Source organism: Chaetodon auriga, chromosome 19 (genome assembly GCF_051107435.1).
Source record: "Chaetodon auriga isolate fChaAug3 chromosome 19, fChaAug3.hap1, whole genome shotgun sequence".
NCBI lineage: Eukaryota > Metazoa > Chordata > Actinopteri > Chaetodontiformes > Chaetodontidae > Chaetodon > Chaetodon auriga.
In genome coordinates this window covers 18,958,685-18,977,226 of record NC_135092.1, presented here as the reverse complement: position 1 = coordinate 18,977,226, position 18,542 = coordinate 18,958,685, and the positions used below count along the sequence as shown (strand labels likewise).

At 43.2% G+C, this 18,542-nt stretch overlaps 1 protein-coding gene across 2 annotated transcripts in view; it reads left to right on the top strand.

The window, feature by feature from the left end:
* Positions 1-11,828, top strand: part of col5a1 (procollagen, type V, alpha 1) — a 72,075-nt gene extending 60,247 nt beyond the window's left edge. The window contains exons 50-66 of one of the 2 annotated variants that reach the window (XM_076757846.1): positions 83-190; positions 365-418; positions 525-578; positions 709-762; positions 893-946; positions 1,062-1,169; positions 1,353-1,406; positions 1,515-1,568; positions 1,785-1,892; positions 2,151-2,204; positions 2,310-2,345; positions 2,899-2,952; positions 3,103-3,370; positions 4,297-4,409; positions 6,152-6,220; positions 8,808-9,041; positions 9,261-11,828. In XM_076757846.1, coding sequence (XP_076613961.1) covers positions 83-190; positions 365-418; positions 525-578; positions 709-762; positions 893-946; positions 1,062-1,169; positions 1,353-1,406; positions 1,515-1,568; positions 1,785-1,892; positions 2,151-2,204; positions 2,310-2,345; positions 2,899-2,952; positions 3,103-3,370; positions 4,297-4,409; positions 6,152-6,220; positions 8,808-9,041; positions 9,261-9,407 — 1,623 coding nt within the window. In that variant the 3' untranslated portion in view covers positions 9,408-11,828. Of the gene's footprint in view, positions 1-82; positions 191-364; positions 419-524; positions 579-708; positions 763-892; positions 947-1,061; positions 1,170-1,352; positions 1,407-1,514; positions 1,569-1,784; positions 1,893-2,150; positions 2,205-2,309; positions 2,346-2,898; positions 2,953-3,102; positions 3,371-4,296; positions 4,410-6,024; positions 6,094-6,151; positions 6,221-8,807; positions 9,042-9,260 lie in introns of both variants that reach the window. The other variant, XM_076757845.1, reaches the window with a different exon arrangement.
* Positions 11,829-18,542: the final 6,714 nt, after the last annotated feature.

Below are 18,542 nucleotides of genomic sequence, written 5' to 3'. Positions count from 1 at the left end.
AATGACCATAAAGTATAATGAGGCTGCTTGTTTTCTGCCAACATCTCTGAATGAGTTACTAACATACTGTATATTATTCCAGGGTCCAAGAGGAGAACGTGGAGAAAAGGGAGAGGCCGGTCCAGCTGGTGCAGCTGGACCTCCAGGACCTAAGGGTCCCCCTGGAGATGATGGTCCCAAAGGCAGCCCTGTAAGTTTTTTTTTTTTATTCCCACCTTTGACTTCTTCAGCAAAGACATTTTGTTATATAAATAAATGTACCGCTGCCTCTGATTTGACCTCCCACAAAGGATGACCATTGTGACCTTAAAACAGATATCTTTTCCTGCTAAAAAAAAGTAATGCAGCTTTTATTGATTTTCAGGGTCCAAGTGGATTCCCCGGTGACCCTGGTCCCCCTGGAGAGCCCGGTCCAGCTGTACGTATGGCATAAGTCAGCAGCTAAGCTGTGAATGAATTGTGCAAACTCACTTTGGTTTTGTTGCAATGCAGCATGACTGAGGCTCTGTTCAATTGTCATGCAGGGGTTAGACGGTCCACCTGGTGACAAGGGAGACGATGGAGAGGCTGGTCAGGCTGTGAGTGTTCTGTACCAATTGTTTTACTTTACCACCACTCTATGTGTCAGAGGAATTCTTTAATGAAAATTGCCCATTAAATCACAAAAGGAGTACTGTATAATTTTCATGTCATTGAAATTCATACTAGGGTTCTCCTGGACCCACTGGAGAGTCTGGTCCCTCTGGACCACCAGGAAAGAGAGTAAGTACGGTCTTGTGCTCTCATGTCCTTGTTGCTGCAAAATGCTATCAATGTCAAAATGCTAAAATGCTTCTTTCTTTGTATTCCTCAATATTAATCTCTGTCTTTTTGTCTCTTCTCATTTACATAGGGACCCCCTGGAGCTGCAGGACCTGAGGGAAGACAAGGAGAGAAGGGAGCCAAGGTAACGCATCCAACAAATCCAGATTTTCTGTTCATGTAGTGCACCAACCAAGTCAAGTAACCAGCAAAACGAGCAAGAATCAAATGGTTTGTGTGCTTCCTGTTTTGTGTTAAAGGGAGAGTCTGGCTTGGAAGGTCCCCAAGGAAAGACAGGTCCTGTCGGTCCTCAAGGATCACCCGGCAAGCCCGGTTCTGAAGGCCTCAGGGGTATCCCTGGCCCAGTTGTAAGTAGAGTGTTTCTTATCTTCACACCATTTCGTTGTATCTTATCTTGATGTTGTGCAGTATTGATAAAAGAGCATAAAGAGCAGGGGGACATAAATGGTTTTCGATAAACTGCTGCACAGAAAAGAACTGTGCCATTTGTGGAAATGTGTAAGGCTAAAACTGTTTGTCTTTCTGTGCAGGGAGAACAAGGTCTACCCGGTGCTCCAGGCCCAGATGGACCTCCCGGACCTATGGTGAGTAGCAGTGACTCCTGGCCTTTTAGCTGAGGCTTCTCACATAATGTGTGATCTGCATCCTCATTCAACAGTTATCTCCTCTCCGCCGTATCCTCCCTCTCACAGGGTCCTCCTGGTTTACCCGGCCTGAAAGGAGACTCTGGTGTCAAAGGAGAAAAGGTGAGCCGCTCCGGCACCTCCCCAACTGAATGTTTCGATGTAGAGCATAAGACTAATGGACCTCTTTACTAACAGATTGATCGGATCTGCCGATTGCCTCCAGCCATCAAATCATTAATGATTTGGGGGCGTGCCAGATTATATAGCTAATGCTTGTGATGGTGTATTATTGACTGTTGTATTGATAATATATGTGTGCTGTTCTCTGCTCCTCAGGGCCATCCAGGTCTTATTGGTCTTATTGGACCCCCTGGTGAACAGGGAGAAAAAGGTGACAGAGGTCTTCCTGGTCCTGCAGGATCAGCCGGTTCCAAAGGAGACACTGTGAGTAAACAAGTTGTGTTTAAAGGCCTGCACATGCTCACACATTGTATTTTAAGTCCTCACAGCAAAAACTGTGACTGTTGTCGAAGAGCAGTGTCACCAATCACCACACTGAGTTATTGATAATCTTTGTTGCCTTTTTTGAAATTCAGCACAGGGAAAATGCAGTCACCAGTGTTGATATCCCTCTTTCTAATCAATACTGTTGCATCAAGAATAAACAATTAGGATTCACACTGTCTCTTTTTCCCCCCTCAGGGTATTGCTGGTCCTTCAGGTCCACTCGGTCCCATTGGTCCCCCTGGATTACCTGTAAGACTATACTCATCAAGTGTATTGAACTCCAGCATGTGTGTAACTGAGCAGAGTGTCATGGCTGAGCCCGTATTGATTACTTGATCATCCTTGTGTCTTCAGGGTCCTCCTGGTCCCAAAGGAGCTAAAGGGTCATCGGTAAGTGTTTTGTACTCATAAAGGTATTTGTCATACCCATTAATGTCCACAGTGGAATTTTATCATTTCCTTTACAGCACTTAAAGTACTGCCTGAGCTAAGCTCAAATCCACTGAAATGTTTCTGATCAGTCAAAGTACGACGCTTAACATCCTTTTTTTAGTCGTTAGTCACAAAGGATCATAGGAATCTGTATTTCCACCAGTGTTTTTGTGAGAAATGATAAAAGGAATCACTCCAGGTGACCAACAACCGAATATAGCATGATACAGAAAAGGCTGTATCTCAAAAAGTACAAGGAGTTCAATCACATGGGTTCCACTGGATTCAAGTCTGTGATCCAGAGTAAATCAGATATTTAGTATGTCAAATTAATGCTAAGCTTATTTTTGCAAAAGAAAATCAACTTTGTCGACTAATTAAAATGTGATAAATATATCAAAACTTTGGTTTCCACAGCAATTTTCTTTGGGCCTTTTCCTTAACATAGTAAATATAGTCGTTAGTCATGAATGGGTTGAAGTCAAGCGCTGCTTTCGTTTGTCTTGCTCAGGGTCAAACTGGACCAAAGGGAGAGACTGGTACACCTGGACCTCCTGGCCCTCCTGTAAGTGAATACACCAGACTTTTGAATCGTACTCTGTAATCTTATCCTTACCGTGAGTCATTATCTCCTTAGTTTTATGCACATTTACATAATCTCCATCCTTATCTCTGACTGGCATTTGTCTCTCCTCCTTTCATCTCTCCATAATAGGGACCTCCCGGCGATGTTATCCACCCACTCCCCATCCAGGCTCCCATTAAGGGCAGAGCTCGTAGGAACATCGATGCCAGCCAGATGGTGGACGACGCAGCCGCCGATGCCAACTACAAAGACTACGACGACGGCATGGAGGAAATCTTTGGCTCGCTCAACTCCCTTAAGCTGGAGATCGAGCAGATGAAGCACCCGCTGGGCACACAGGGCAACCCCGCTCGTACCTGCAAGGACCTGCAGCTCTGCCACCCTGATTTCCCAGATGGTTTGTATTACACTTCATCTGAAATGAGGCATGGGGTCTGCTGTCTAATCCGGCCTCTCTGCAGTTTGTAATTTATGCAATGAAATGGCAGTTATCCCACGGCAGCTTTATAGAACTTTCAAAGAAAAGAAATGCTGGACGCTGCATTCATGTTTTTAATGGGCCCTGTGGATTTGAGCTGCAAGCTTCACTGTGAGAATTTTTTCTCATTTTCAAGCAAAATGCCAAACTTTCCCCCCTCCCAGCTTATTGTTTGTCAGGTTGTGCTGTGTTTCTTTCTCGAGTAATTTGAATATCTTTTGGATTTTAATGGCTTGACGGGACAAAACAAGTAATTTGATGACATCCTTTTGGGCTTCAGATAATCTTTCCTTGCATTTTAAAGACCAAACAATTAATCATTAATTGAGAAAATGCTAATCTGATTTATCTATAATGAAAATAATCGTCTGTTGCAGCCCGAGAATCAACCATCTATCATCATGATTCGCTGCCTTTTGGATATTTCAGCTGCTAATCTGTCATAGCTGGATGACATTTGCAGTGGTTCACCTATGAACTAGTGCTTCCATTTTTTTATAATGTTCCAACAAACAGTATGAATCATAATATAATGAACTGCCTGTGTTGCCTTTAATGCTGAATTCACTAAGAAAAAAACCCAATAATTCAGAATGTAGTGTGTTTCGTGTTTCACAGCGTATGTAATGTTTAACTTAACTGAGGCAACGTCACAAAATTTGGTGACTTTTTCTCTGCACAACAGCTCATAGAGTAAACAGAGACACGCAAGAGACCTTTGACACAGGCCATACAGTGTCAGACATCGCCTTGACCCGAGGAGTCAGGCATAAGCTTTAAATCACATGCCGCTCTATGATTTCTCTCTCTCCCTCTCTGTCTTCTCACTCTCCACATCTCTCCAGGTGAGTACTGGATTGATCCAAACCAGGGCTGCTCTCGGGACTCCTTCAAGGTTTACTGCAACTTCACAGCAGGTGGAGAGAGCTGCATCTTCCCAGATAAGAAGTCTGAAGGGGTAAGCCTGGCCGCGTCCACACACACACACACACACACACACGCACGCACACACAGTGGATAGTCAGGCTGAGGATACAGGAAGTAGAAAGGTTCGTGATGTGCTATGAAAACGAGAAAAGGAACTATTTTCAGCCTCTGGTTTGTGATGTGATTGACAGTAAAATAAGATGAATACTCCTGATGAATGAATCTTTTTTTTTCTCCTCACGTCTGGGGCTAACAGCAGCGCGTTCTGTATAAATAACCCGCACATCTCAAGACAGCACTAGCTGCAACAGTAGCTCTGTGTACTTACACATGTGCCCATATAATTAGCCTCCATGAGATTACCTGGTGTGTTGTTACGAAGATGATGTGGGAGATGACTCAACAGGACTGCGTTTCCCGTGAGGGCCAAAGTTATTTAACATACACGCTAAATCTCAGTGTGGTTCTGTCGGTGGGTAACTGCAGGGAGATGACACACGCATTTGCTCTAACTCATCCATATTGTTTCAGTGCCATTTTTAGGTGGAGTGCCATTAAGGACTTTATCACCTGCGAAACCTTTGGCAGGTGACAGGCACCCGAGAAGATTTTTGGTTCGTTATGCATGAGTGTGTAGACGAGAGGAGAGCAGCAGAGTGGTGAAACACTGGGAACACTGTCTCTGACATGTCGGGGGTTGTGTAATAGCACAGTGCTACAGTCGTTTTAATGATCCCACTCACCAAGCCTCAGAGGAGCAGGAGTTTGCTTAAGCTTAGAATAATGAAGCAGACTTTTTATAGCGTGCCGGTGATGGGCTGCTCTCATTTGTGTCGGGGGGCGAAAAGAAAAGCCTGCGCTGTCAGTCTTTGCATGGAGACTGCAAACACTCCCACATGCGTTGAGATTGGCACAGTTATTATAGGAGTACTGTCCACGTGCCGTGCTGAATCACAGTCACAAAGCCAGACGCCGATTGTAGAAAAAAGAGAAAGTCACAGCGAGGATGTGCATTTCCTCCTCTGCTCAGTCCACTCCAGTGAAAACAAGTGAAGGTCACCTTCAAGGCAGCGTGGGTCTAATGTATGCCATCTCCCAGCGATAAGCGATCTCCGGCTCATCATTCATTAAGGCATTAAGCTATTGATGACAGTTCCATATCAAACCCTGCTATCTAATTATGGAGAAATTCATCATTGTCATAGCTTCGACCATTAGAGCTGTGCCCTGTTGGCCAATTCACCACTTTTAATAGCATAACAAAGTCAGTGCACCATGGCTGCACAGCACTAACACTGAACAGCAGGGATAGAGGCCGCGGTATAAGAGCTCCTTGCAGGCGATCATTTCTTAATTAATCACTGTGTACTCATGAATTTTTCAGCAGCAATTAGCTGCCAGCTACAGTTTGTACTGTACAAATGGCATAATGGCTTGCTAAAATCTTCTGCCCTGGACCTGGTCGGTCTGGTTGATCTCACTGAATGCTGTTTCAGGTCTGGAAGACTCCTCAGAAGACAAACAGAAGGAGAAAGAAGGGAGAAAACAAAGCAGAGAGGGGATGTGTTTCTGTCAGATCTGTTTCCTTTCTTTAACACGGCTGTTTTTTCCTCCTCCTCTTCCTCTCTGTCAATCCATGCCCCCAGGCTAGGCTCACATCCTGGGTAAAGGAGAATCCCGGCTCCTGGTTCAGTGAATTCAAACGTGGTAAACTGGTAAGCCAGACTCCCGACTTTCCTTTTCCCTTCCCTGAATGCCTCTTATATTTTACAGAGCAAAATGGCAAAATGGCCCAAAGACTCGCCAGGCACATGGTATAGTCACTACAAGAGAGGTTCCCTGGTAAGTGGCCCGGCCTGCGGTCCCAGAGTCCCGGCTGAGGCCTGGACTCTGTGCATCTGAGGCTCTGCATGGTTCTGGTTCTGCCCTACAGAGTATGTATGTGCACTGGCACTTTCCTTGTTGGTTGTTACATGATCGTGGTGCATGATTCAGCACAAGCTGCTCACCTTCAGTCCAGCAACACAGGTGATGCTCTTATATGGAAATGGAGGAGAGGTGTGTGGCAAGCTTTGTAATGTAATTTGGCATCTAATGGAGTTCAACAAATAGAAAACAACACGCTGCAGTTTCGCTGTTTAAATTCTTGACTATACTTCCACTCTGCCACATCTCTGCTGCATTAAGAGAGCATCTCCTAGGAGTGGCTGTGTGCCTTGACACTGCAATGACTCAAGAAGCGATAGCATACCCATACATAGCTGATTGAATAGTGTGGGCGACAACACCTGAGAGTAAAGACATCACTTTACACTTTTCCTCCATACACTGTTTTTTTTTTAGTTGTAGATCTCAACAATTTCCTGCCTCAGCAGGTCATCCATCCTTCACAAGGGGGGGAAATAAGTGTCATTTCCTCTCTGCTGCAGCCATTCAGCTGCACTCACATTCCCAGTGTCTCCCTTAAACACTACTTAGATCCGGCGGAGTAGCTCTGAGTCAGACAGGTCAGACACTCAGTCACCACCCAGGGGCTTCTGGGTACTCAGTCACTGTTGACTTGCGGCTGTGATGATGAAGAGGTAATGTTTCTCTGGCGATGTTGGGCTGGATCCACACGCTGAGCGGGGCAGGGGGAGGAGGAGGGTGAAGAGTGGTGGGGCAAATGAGAAAAGCATGGGACTATCCAGCCACTCTGAGGGTGAAAACGTCAGAACGGTTTTCACTTTGAGCCACGGTGCCGACACTCGCAGACACGACGCAGAACAAAGTCTCGGCTCTTCATATCTTGGATGTCAATTGGCTGATTAAACCAATCGCTGCTGCACAAACAGACGGAGAAGGTGATCAGCTCTCTCTGCCCGTGTCAGGCTCGAGTGTCGGCACTCTGGGGTCACGTGCATGTGCGCTGAGGTGTGTGTGTCTGCGTGTGCGTGTGTGGGCGAGCATTCGCTTATGTGCAAGAAGGAAAGTCGAGAGAGAACACGTCCAGACTCACAGACGGTTTGCCGCTCTGGCTGCATGGCACGGATGCTGCATGCGCTCTACTCTCAGTAAGTCCTGTTTGTCTGAAAGACGAAGCGACCATGTGGATCTAATGGATTCCTGATGGTTGGTATGCAGAGAGTCACTCGTGGACACTAAACTGAACCGTGACTGCTTCCAAAATCGCTATCTTATCAGTCAGGATTACAAAGCGTTACAATCAGCTTAATGGGATATGTCTCTGTTTTCTGCAACATAAGCTCAAAAACTAAATTCTAGGTTAATTATAGGCTAATTAGCAGGCAATTAACATATCATTACTGCGACATATTTGCTATTAAGATAATTAGATTTTCATGTACTTACCATAATTTGTTCATATTGGATATATATTTAACATAATTACATAATCAAGTTTTAAATTGGGTGTTTAGTTATGCTTATTTTTTGTACTTTGAAGGCAGATTTGTCCACAATTAGCCTCACACATCAATACAGCTTCCAGCCATTAGACCTTGGAAATATTCTGCAGGCTTCCACCTCGTTTATGTTGTATCATCACTTTTTTCCATTAAAGAAATGTGGACTTTATACGATGGGTAATAGTCAATATTTTTTATTGTCAGCGAATCCCCATGAAAGCAAAACCAACAATGATGATCCAGTGTTGTCTGTGTATCCAAAGCCTGATATAAAGCTCCTTTGTTGTCCAAAAACTATAAAAAAAAAACACATCAGTGAGTCACACAGTTTCTCTGGCTGAAATGTTCCTTCATTACGATGAACATGCGCTGTAGTTTATTCTGAGTCGATCCCACACACGCCTTTCTGAAAACACTCAATAGTACAATAAAGGCGTATTGATCCACAGGTGAAAATAGTCCCCAAAAGATGCACTTCTTCCTCCTGCTTCAGTAACATTTGCTGAAAACCGACAGTGTCCAGCTGTTTCAGGAAATTACTCTGTGTTTTTTTTAATGATAACATTATATTTGTGGCCTCTTGATGAGCAGGAATGAATGGGGTTGTGGCTCAGAGCCACTAAGGGCAGGTAAGTCCTGAAGTATTTAGACACAAACACACATTGTTGGCTTTGGTCTTTTTGGGGGATTCATTTGAAACATGAAGCCGTGTTAGTTTGGGCCGCGCTCTCACAGAGCAGAAGTGTATTAACTCTGCGTCCTTGGGTGACACCTCGTCCCCCTAACGCTATTTTCAAAAGGACCACGTCCTAGAAATCCAAATAAAACAAAATACTAGTCGCAAATGAAATCAAAATGGCTCCCCAGGGGCAAAAACAGTGCACAGTGTAGACCTGACAGCGTGTCGAGTAAATCTTTTTAGGATGCTCTTCCTCTCAGTCCACCCATCCCTCACACTGGTCCCCCCCCCCCCCCGGTGTTCTGGTTCTGATGCTCAGCTCCGTCTGTGCTCCTCTCCGCAGCTCTCCTACGTGGATGTGGAGGGAAACCCCATCGGCGTGGTCCAGATGACTTTCTTGCGGTTGCTGAGCGCGGCGGCCAGACAGAACATGACGTACAACTGCTACCAGTCGGTGGCCTGGCACGACCAGGACCAGGACAACTACGACAAGGCCATCCGCTTCCTGGGCTCTAACGATGAGGAGATGTCTTACGATAACAACCCCTACATCCGCGCCCTGGTCGACGGCTGTGCGGTAAGACAAAGACGTGTGTGTGTGCGCGCGTGTGTGTGTGTGTGTGGAGGCAGCTGATGGGGTTCCTTTGATGAACACTGCCGGAAAACGATGTTCGTGTCGTCTTTGTAGTGTCTCAGTCAGCAAGAACCTTGCAAACGCGTGTGATGTTTTCATTTCTGAAGACTGTTTTTTCCACGCACTAACTCTCCCCCCCGCTGCGTCTCTTCTCTCCGACAGCTGAAAAAGGGCTATGAAAAGACAGTACTTGAGATCAACACGCCAAAGGTGGAGCAGGTGCCATTTGTGGACATCATGTTCAACGACTTTGGCGGCTCCACGCAGAAGTTCGGATTCGAAGTGGGCCCCGTCTGTTTCATCGGCTAAGACTGTTTACTGAGCAAATGGAGAGGAAAAAAAAAAAAAAAGCATATATTTGTTTTCTCAGAAAAAAAAAAAACAATTGAAAAAGAATAGGACAATTCTATTTGTAAAAAAGTAACTTTTTTTTCCATAAAGCAACAAGTACGAGTAAAATGAAATCAAGTTGAGAATACAGTGAAATTCTATAGGAATAGAGGAAAACGAAATAACCTTGAAACCTCAGTGCGCCTTCTCCATCACATGCAAGTTTTGAAACTGGATGTCAGATCCTGCCTCGACACGACACTCGCACGCACACAGCCCCGTGCCATCACACTCCATTTAGCCTTTTTTTTTCTGACCCAAACATCGAAGGCGACCCTGAGAGCTGCAGCCGTTCCAGACGCTCGCAGTATTTGCCATGGACTCCATCTGATTTGGCTCTTTTCTGTAGTTTTCATGTCTTCCCTCATCTCCCTGGCTTTTTCCGCTTGTCTTTTGTTGGTTTGTTTGCTCATTCACTACGGGAGCTTTGTTTGTGCATAATTGTCTCCCCATTCTCTTGGAATGGATCTTATATATATAAATATATATAAATAATTTTTATGTTTGTAAGTACATTCTGTATATTTTTCCTGGTAATGTTTATTGCTTCTGGCTTCAAAACATGCATGTGACTTTATTAATTATGAGGTAGGAGACCATGGATACGGGGATAACATCTAAATTGTAGAAATATCTCGAAAAGTGAGGAAATTTGACTTGTAAATTGAAAAACGGAAAAAAAAAAAAAACGAAAAAGAAGAAATTGGGAAGTCCTGTCTTGCTGCAGTTGTGGAGCACACCTTGTTGTAATTTAAGAACAGAATGGAAATAAAAGACGAAAACAAGCTCTGTGATACTATGTGACAGTTTGATTTGCATAACGAAGAAAAAATAAGACATTCCTCCGTCTGCGCCCTCTGAACAGAACGCCGGCCTCGGCGGCAGTATCATTAACTTAATAAACAGCTTCTGTTTTTTTTTGTTTCTCATCTATCTGACTATGCAACGGGAGATGATGTCACATTTCAATGAAAACACAAAGAAATCAAAACCTAGGTGCTATTTTCTCTTCTTCTGTGGTGCTATGTATTTTTCTAGTTTTTGTTGTTTGAATGAAAGGAAATTTGTGGTGATGATATTCCGTCACCAGCAGCCCCTTGACTCTCTGAACCGCCGCGTCTGACGCGGGTGGATCTTTGCTGAATCCATTTTGTTATTTTGGGTTTCTTTTTGTGTTCAGCGGTGGTGTTTGCATGCCGTTTCTCTACGTATCCACTCACAGATCCGTGCAGCATGCCGGCGTATGTTACCCTGCTTCAGCGGACCGCGCAGATCAGAAACTTGTACCAAATGTTGGAATGAGGAGAGGAAGCTAAGACGGTGCTGTTTGCTTTGCATATCATTGCTCTTAAGACGCTGCGTTATGGCTCTTGCCGTTGGATCATCTGTGCCACATCAGACTGGTGGAGACGTGGACATGTTGTGATTGGGCCAAGCGTCCAGAGGGATGTGGTCCAAAGTTGCGTGTGGTGTATGAAGCCCTTCCACCAAAGGTTTTCACGTATATATTTAGCTTTAAGAGCCATAGTGGCTTGAAATCTTTTTTTTTTTTTTTTTTACTTTTTTTTTGTGGGAAACAACTTGAAAAGTATTTCTTCTGGATTAAGCGACAGTAAAGCAGGTCACCTGATTGGCCAGATGAAAGAGCAGCGTCAAAAAGTGCTATTTTTTGCCCTCATTGTAATTATGCTCTTTGTTCAAACTATGCACTCTCTATGCTTATGACCACTAGTATCTACCACAGAATCTTTACTGCCCTTCAAACATAGGTTTGTTTTATTTCCTTTTTTTTTTTTTTTTTAATCTTCAAATATGTGACTTGAACCATTTCTGTTAAGATAACTCAATACGCTTGTAGATCTTCGGCTTTATTTTTCATTGTGATGCAGTACACCCAAATTTTAACACTTTTTTTGCTCTCAATAAAAAGGACAAACAAATTTTTGTAAATTTCCAGAACCAGCAGTGATGCTGCCATTGTTTTTGTTTGGTTTTTGTTTTTATTTTGTAGATTTCCATTTGTCTGTCTGTTTGTTTGTTTTCACAGTCTTGTCAAACCTGTGTAAGGATAAGAGGATAGAAGTTATATTGGTTTTTATGTCAATAAATTCAAGTTTACTGTGGCCATCCACTCTTGTATGTCTTTTGAAGCATTAAAACCTATCTGTATGCATGAAATTGTAAAGTTTTTTCTCTTGTTGTTATAATTCTGTAGAGTGACATGATCTCCAGTCGTCGTTTTATTCAGCAGGATCCATCAGTTTTTCCAATGGTCATGTCCACAATTGTGAAGTGGAGAGAAAATGATGAACTTGTAACTCTACCAAAGCCAATGTTCGTTTGTAGTATATTTATTGTATTATTTAAAATAAAAAAATAAATGTTAAATGATACCATAGTGTAAGTGTAAGAGGCCCCCTCTTTACATGCACACAGGAGAAGTCAAACAGTTATTAATTTACCACATGTTACTTTACACAACATATGAGCTGGAAATGACTCCTTTTAACGGAGCCTTTCAGAAAGCCTCCATTGAAGTAGAGCGTCCTGTCTTCATGTTCACAACCTCTGGGCTGTGTGTGTGTGTGTGTGTGTGTGTGTGTGTGTGTGTGTGTGTGTGTGAGAGAGAGAGAGAGAGAGAGAGAGAATGTGTGTTGAAAGTTAATTCAGGCTATTTAAATGCTACATGAATGATTGGATGCTGTTTTCTAAGCTGCAGGACAGGTAAGACTGCCAGTCATTGCACTCTGATGTGTGTTTTAATGGTGTCAAACGATTCTTGCTCCACAGATTCTTCAGTAAAAGAAGTTCTCGTGATCGGAGACGCGGTCATCCACCGATCCCTGCTGATGCCTCCGACAAAGACTGCTTAAAGAATCCTCCTGGCTAGGCATTTTTGGACAGCTAATGTATGTACTTCTACCACTTAAAGTCATTTTTCGACACTGCCTGCAGGGCGCTATGCTAACCCAGAAACTACATGTTATTATGGGTATGATGACTCCTCCACTGTTCGCATCTCATGCAAACCCTCCTTGGATGATCATTAAAATGAAACTCTTCTTTTTAACCCTCCCATGCACCACTAATTTCAATAATCTGTAATCTTCAAGCTTTGATCAGATGGGTGGTGGTGGTGATGACTCGCAGCACTTCAAGTGTCTCATTAGCAGAAAACGTTGCACAGCATTAAGCCTAGCACAGCAAAACAAATAAAAAAATAAATAAAAAGTTGTGCATGAGACCGTGATCAATATTTAATGCAGTGTTTACAGGATGGATTTAGGACGATCAGAATGCACAGATTCTACTGAAGCAGCATCCTGGGTGAGCAAATCAGAAAACCAAGCGAAAAAGCTAATTCTGCCTCCGATGCGGGGGTGAAAAGTGGGGCATCAAAGTGGGTTGAGGATGGGAGGGGGCCAACAGGTGATGTGTCAGGAGACTACAGCAGCACCCATGAGTGAGAAGCTTGTGAAACGTTTTAGAGGAGCAGATTCAGGGTGGAAGGTGTGAGGCAGAGGTCACCCCGGGACAGGCTAATGTGCTCCGAGCGAAGCAGCGCTCGAGGAAATTTATAGTGCAGCACATGTATCACCAAACACTGAAGTGCACCAGGTAAGCCTGAGCCGCCCTCGTCGGAGAGCTCAAGGATAAACTAAGAAGTACTCAGATCTTTTCCCTTGCAATAGTAGCTTGAATAGGCTACTTCATCACCTGCATTCAAAATCCTGCTTAAGTGTAAGCACACAAGTATTGTCAGCAAAGTATATTTAAAGCATCTAAAGTAAAAGTACTGCTTCTGCAGAAAAATGGCAAAGTTGTGCTGCACAAACACAGCATGAATTCACATTTGGACCTAAATCTTTTGCCTTTTAAAAGCCTATTTGAGCCTCAAATAGTTCATTAAATGATCTGAGAAGCTTGGAGAGGCAGACCGCTCTTTGGTGGAACTGCTAAAACATCAAAACTTTACGAAGCGCAGCTTTATGCATCTTTAACAATTCATTATATTTTTGAGTAACTAATGGCTGTGGCTGTCAGATACATGTAGGGGAGTAAAAAGTATGTTTGCCTCTGAAATAATGATGGTTGAATCTCGCAGGACTTCAGTAAATGTACTTCCCATCACTGCCTGTAAGTGCTAGAAAATGTTTTCTACATATGCAAACGTCAAATTCTCTGACTGGCTCAACAATTCGGTTTAAAGTTAGTATGAAACGGCACCTGTGGGCTTGAGGAAAGGTGGGTGTACCAGTTTGCTGCACTTTTGTCTCTCACAAAGAACAGCAGCTTTGTGAGGATTTACTTTTAGACACATGTGAGAGACTAACGATTAGAAAACGCAGCCTGAGCAGCAAATTCTTAGATTTTAAGCACTCAAAGGCTGTGTAGTCAGTCAGCGGGAGGCTTTGTCGAGGATTGTGACTCTTTAAAGGAGCGATCAAGCGGACTTGGATGAAAGAAGAATCGGACAAAGCTCCAAACACACCATAAACGTGTTCTCTGGATGTCACTGATGTGGCAGCAAACTGTTCCCAGCTGCTGTTACGTTCAGTTTATTTGACAGCTCCTCCTGCTTCCTCTCCTCTCTGATTGCTAGACGTCCATACAAACTGTTGGTACAGTGCACGGAAGTCAAATTATTACATGTGAGCGAGTGCTGTGAATGTGTGGCTGTTAGGGAAGAGCTAACGGGTCAAACGGCAGATGTTAAAAGGGAAATTTGGGACGGAGCCCCGTGTTCATGTGTAATTGCTTTGAGCCTGTGGATCTTCGGCTAACAGAGCCCATTCATAGCCAGGCCCCGGCACCACTGACCTACTTACATACGAATCAGATAGCGGAGAGAGAGAGAGATAGTGTTACAGCACAGGGACGGTCATATTGGGATATTAATAACAGGCTTTTCCGCTCTAATAGACTTTCAGATTGAGGAGTGGCTGTAGTTCAAGATGTTGGTTTTCTAATGTGATTAGGGCTGGCCACCCAAGCATTACACATGGCCACATCCCTCCAATGTTCAGCCGTACTGCTCTTAGTTTGAGCCTCTTTATCATCATCATCACCGTCTGCACTTCGTTCCTTGACCCAAACAAAAAATGGCATTTGATGGTCAGCAGCTTTCATCCCTGGCTGCACCTTGCAAAACTGGACTTTAACACGCGTGATGGATGTGAGGAGCTTAGTAGGTCAGATTCATTTAAATAGAGTGTGCTCATAAAACCGGTGCTTCATTTTCTTATCATATTTTTTTTTATGAGTGACGACAGAGTAAAAACAACAAAAACAATTCGGCCTCAAGCCATCCGCAGCGTGCTCTGATGTCTTGGTAGTCTGGATTCTTATGACAGACTCCACCCACCATCTCACAGCTGCAGGCCCTCAGTCATTAGCTGATCCAACTGGAGGAAAGAAAAGGCAGAAGGATCAGTGAAAATCCTCCGCGAGGTCATCACAAACAGAGAGTTCATCATGTAAAACGAGAGACGGTTTGCTCTGCAGTTCATCCAGCGAAGCAAAGCAAACTACAAGCACCCAACTGCATCTCAAAAATCTTCTTTATTATATTTCATATTTTATTTTATTCATGTTAGCGTTGACTTTCATTGTTTTGTTGCTTGTAAATTTGACTTCCCAACATGAAGACTTAAATGCTGTTTCAAAGCCTTCTACCAAATTCTGATGTTAAACTGGTCAAATTTGAATAAATATCGAGTCTAAACAAGTCTGCAGCCATGCCAGTGGCTCTGTCAGCTAAAGGCTAACATCAACATGCTGACGCTAGCAGGCATAATGTCTCCCATGTCCCATCTTAAGTTTATGTTAGCACGCCGACATTTGCTAATTAGTGGTAAGCACAAAGTACAGCTGAGGCTGATGGGAATGTCATCAGTTTCACAGGTAATTAGTCAAAACCAAAGCAGCCTCCTGGACAACTTAAACAATCTGACCTACTGGTGGCGCTAGAGGAAAAAAGGTTGATCACCAAAGTCAAGGAATCAGAGTCAGAAGTGGATTAGGGGTAAGATTTGATTATTATGGACATGTTTTCAAATGTTTCCCTGCTGATTGGACTCCTTTTCGGGTTGACACTGTGTGAAGACATGCTGGGTGTTTGCTGAGGACACAGACCTCCAAGCACTTAAAAACAAACACTTTTTACAGTTATTAAAAAAAAAGGATCTCAAAGGTGCAGCAAAACTGCCGGTAGAGTGGGGCAGGTGTCAATCAAACACAGTCTGCACACGCCCACACAGCAGAGAGAGGTCTAATCAGCTAAGTGACAACACCTGTGTGGGTGTGCGCAGCCTTAAAATCAGCTTCCACGCTCCTCAGGATTTTATTTATTTTTGTAAATGCCTGCTCATTAGCTCACCTAAAGCATGCAAGCTTCAAACTTTATGAAATTTATTAACTGCATCTCTGTCTGTCGAGGCTGTGACGACTCCTCTGTAATTCCTAAACCTCGCATTTATTCAGTTTTAAGCCGCGGAGCATGCATGCCAAGTGCAATGAATTATACCATGGTCTGATTTTAAGATTAGTAATGAACACAAGATGAGACTGTCCTTTTAGAGGAGGTACAACCAGAGATAAGAGCAGGCGAGAGAGGATTGGAGGAAGAGTGGAAGACAAAAAAAAAAAAAAAAGCAAGGAAAGCAAGGGAGATGTTTGATGTGTAAATACACCACACACAGCCGGTGATGTTTTCCCAGCAGAAAAGCAGGTAAATAACACATGAGTTTGGTTCATATTTAGAATAATATTCAAATAAGTGTCAGCAGATATCATTAGCATGCAGGGAATGAATTAGTGTAGTCTTGTGCGTCTTCTTTGTTCCTCTCAGCTATTGTCACGAGGGATAATGAACATCTCGGATGCGGTGAAATGCGTGTGATCCTCGTGGGTGAAAAAGCTCAGATTTCCCCAGAAAAAAGGGTGATTAAACTAAAAAATTAAAGAGATTAAAGTTTACCACGTCAACATAAGCAGCACATTTTATGTACAGTTTGTCAGACTGAAGAGACGAAAACTTAAAACACGAGACTGCTTTAAGGAATAATTAGGAACTGATGTGATGCATTCGGAGCCAAACAGAAAGAGCTAAACAATCTGACTTTGAACCTTCTCTCAGCAGGAGAAGCTTTGTCCCACTCATGTAAAACTTAGCACTTGATTTAATTAGATCATCTTGTTTCACGGCCAGAAGGAAGAGCATATGGTCCTGCACTTTTTTCTCCCCCTTCACTCACATACAGTAGCTCTGTTCTATTTTCAGGATCCCAGAGTATCGGCTTTGAAGCTGCGGGCCTCTCCTCCACACTTTGGTGCTCCCCTGTAGAGAGACAGGGTCAAAGAGACCTGTGTGGAACAGGACCCAAACAGCAGCCAAGGACGGGCCCGAATTAACGGCATTAATTACTTCTCCTAGACACAGTGTGAGTGCAGCGTTTTCCCCTTGATGTCATTCAAGACAGACAATCAAGGACAGGGGGAAATTATTCGCTTTAAGGATTCGCCTGCCGGCTCTGCTATTGGTCTATTATACATTATGTCTTTAAATATTTTTGCAGCCTTTTGTGCTTCGGCACCAAAACTGCTTTTCCCATCTGTGTGAGCCATGTGCTGCATTTCTTTTATTTTTATTATCCTTTTATTTGAGTTTAAAATTGTACCCAAATACTGAAACTCTGCCTTCTGACTGCAGGGGAAAGAACACCACTCGTGCCAAAAGTTTCAAATCTTCTGTATTTACTTAAATTGGGGGGAAACATTCGTTTATTTTGATTTTAACAGTCAAAAACTTGATTGGCTGTGTGTCACTTCACCTTTTTCCAGCTGAATCCTGCAAAACCAGCGAGTAGAAGACGAGCGAAGCCACAAAAACAAAAATCTCTCATGTAAAATAGCCCATTGCTCTTCGTAAGATGTTTGTGGAAAATTGGTTTTCAGGGTTTTTAAGTTGCCTCTGTTCAATAAACTAACCACTTATTAGCCACCAGGCAAAATGTGGAATTCACTTAACCTCTTACACCAGCAGATATTTATGTATCTGAGGGGGAAGCAGAGACAATACATGCCTGCTGATATTACTCCAGTGGAAATGATTATGTATTTATGGCAGATGTATCATGTTATTCCTCCCTGAGATGCACTCTCCAGTGTGCAGAGGAAAGGGTTGGGACTGGAGTGGCAGGAGGAGATGGAGGTCTTTTATGGCTTGACATTTGGAGGCAAAAAACTCCTTCATATACTGAAGAGGGCTTAGCAGGTCGATGAACACAGAAACCAATATTGTTTGCTCTCGGATTCAATTGGGAGATTTTTTTTATGTGGCTCTGTTAGCTGTCAACAAACAATTTCTCATAATAGTTGTGTTCTTCCTCTCCTGCCCGCACAGATGGTGTCCGACTTTGCTGGCGCATATGTTGGTTAAGCACAGGTGGGAAAGAAATGGGGAGCTGTTAATGGATTCAGGAGAGGTGAAAAGCAGACCTGGACAGTGTCGCGGTTGTTCAGCATGCAAGTGTGGCTGCATTAGTAGCTCAAGGACTCAGACAAATTATAGACATGGTACGAAAGATTTGGAGTTATTTGTCATTTTATAGATGGGATAAGATGAGATGAGACTTTATTGATCCCACATCGGGGAAATTAAGTCATTACAGCCTGCAAGTATTACAAAAATAGTGGCATAGACGGGTCAAGATAAAAAGGTTTACAGGACTGTAGAATAGAAAATCAACTATGTATATATACATTATGTACAGATTATAAAAATACTAACTGCCATAAAAATACTAGAAAGTGCTGTTGCATAGAAAGGACATTGAATTTCAGGAGTCTATGCATGTGCACAATATGTACACGTGGATAATAAATAGTGCTATTGCACAGTTGAGAAAAAATATACAACCAAAAAATTGATGTAATGGAGCTTCTAATTATACAGAGTGATGTGCCATGTGTTATATTTTAGATCTGGATTTAATGGGAATTTTATGTCATGTTGAGAAATTCTAAATATCAGGTACAATTATATAGTCATGT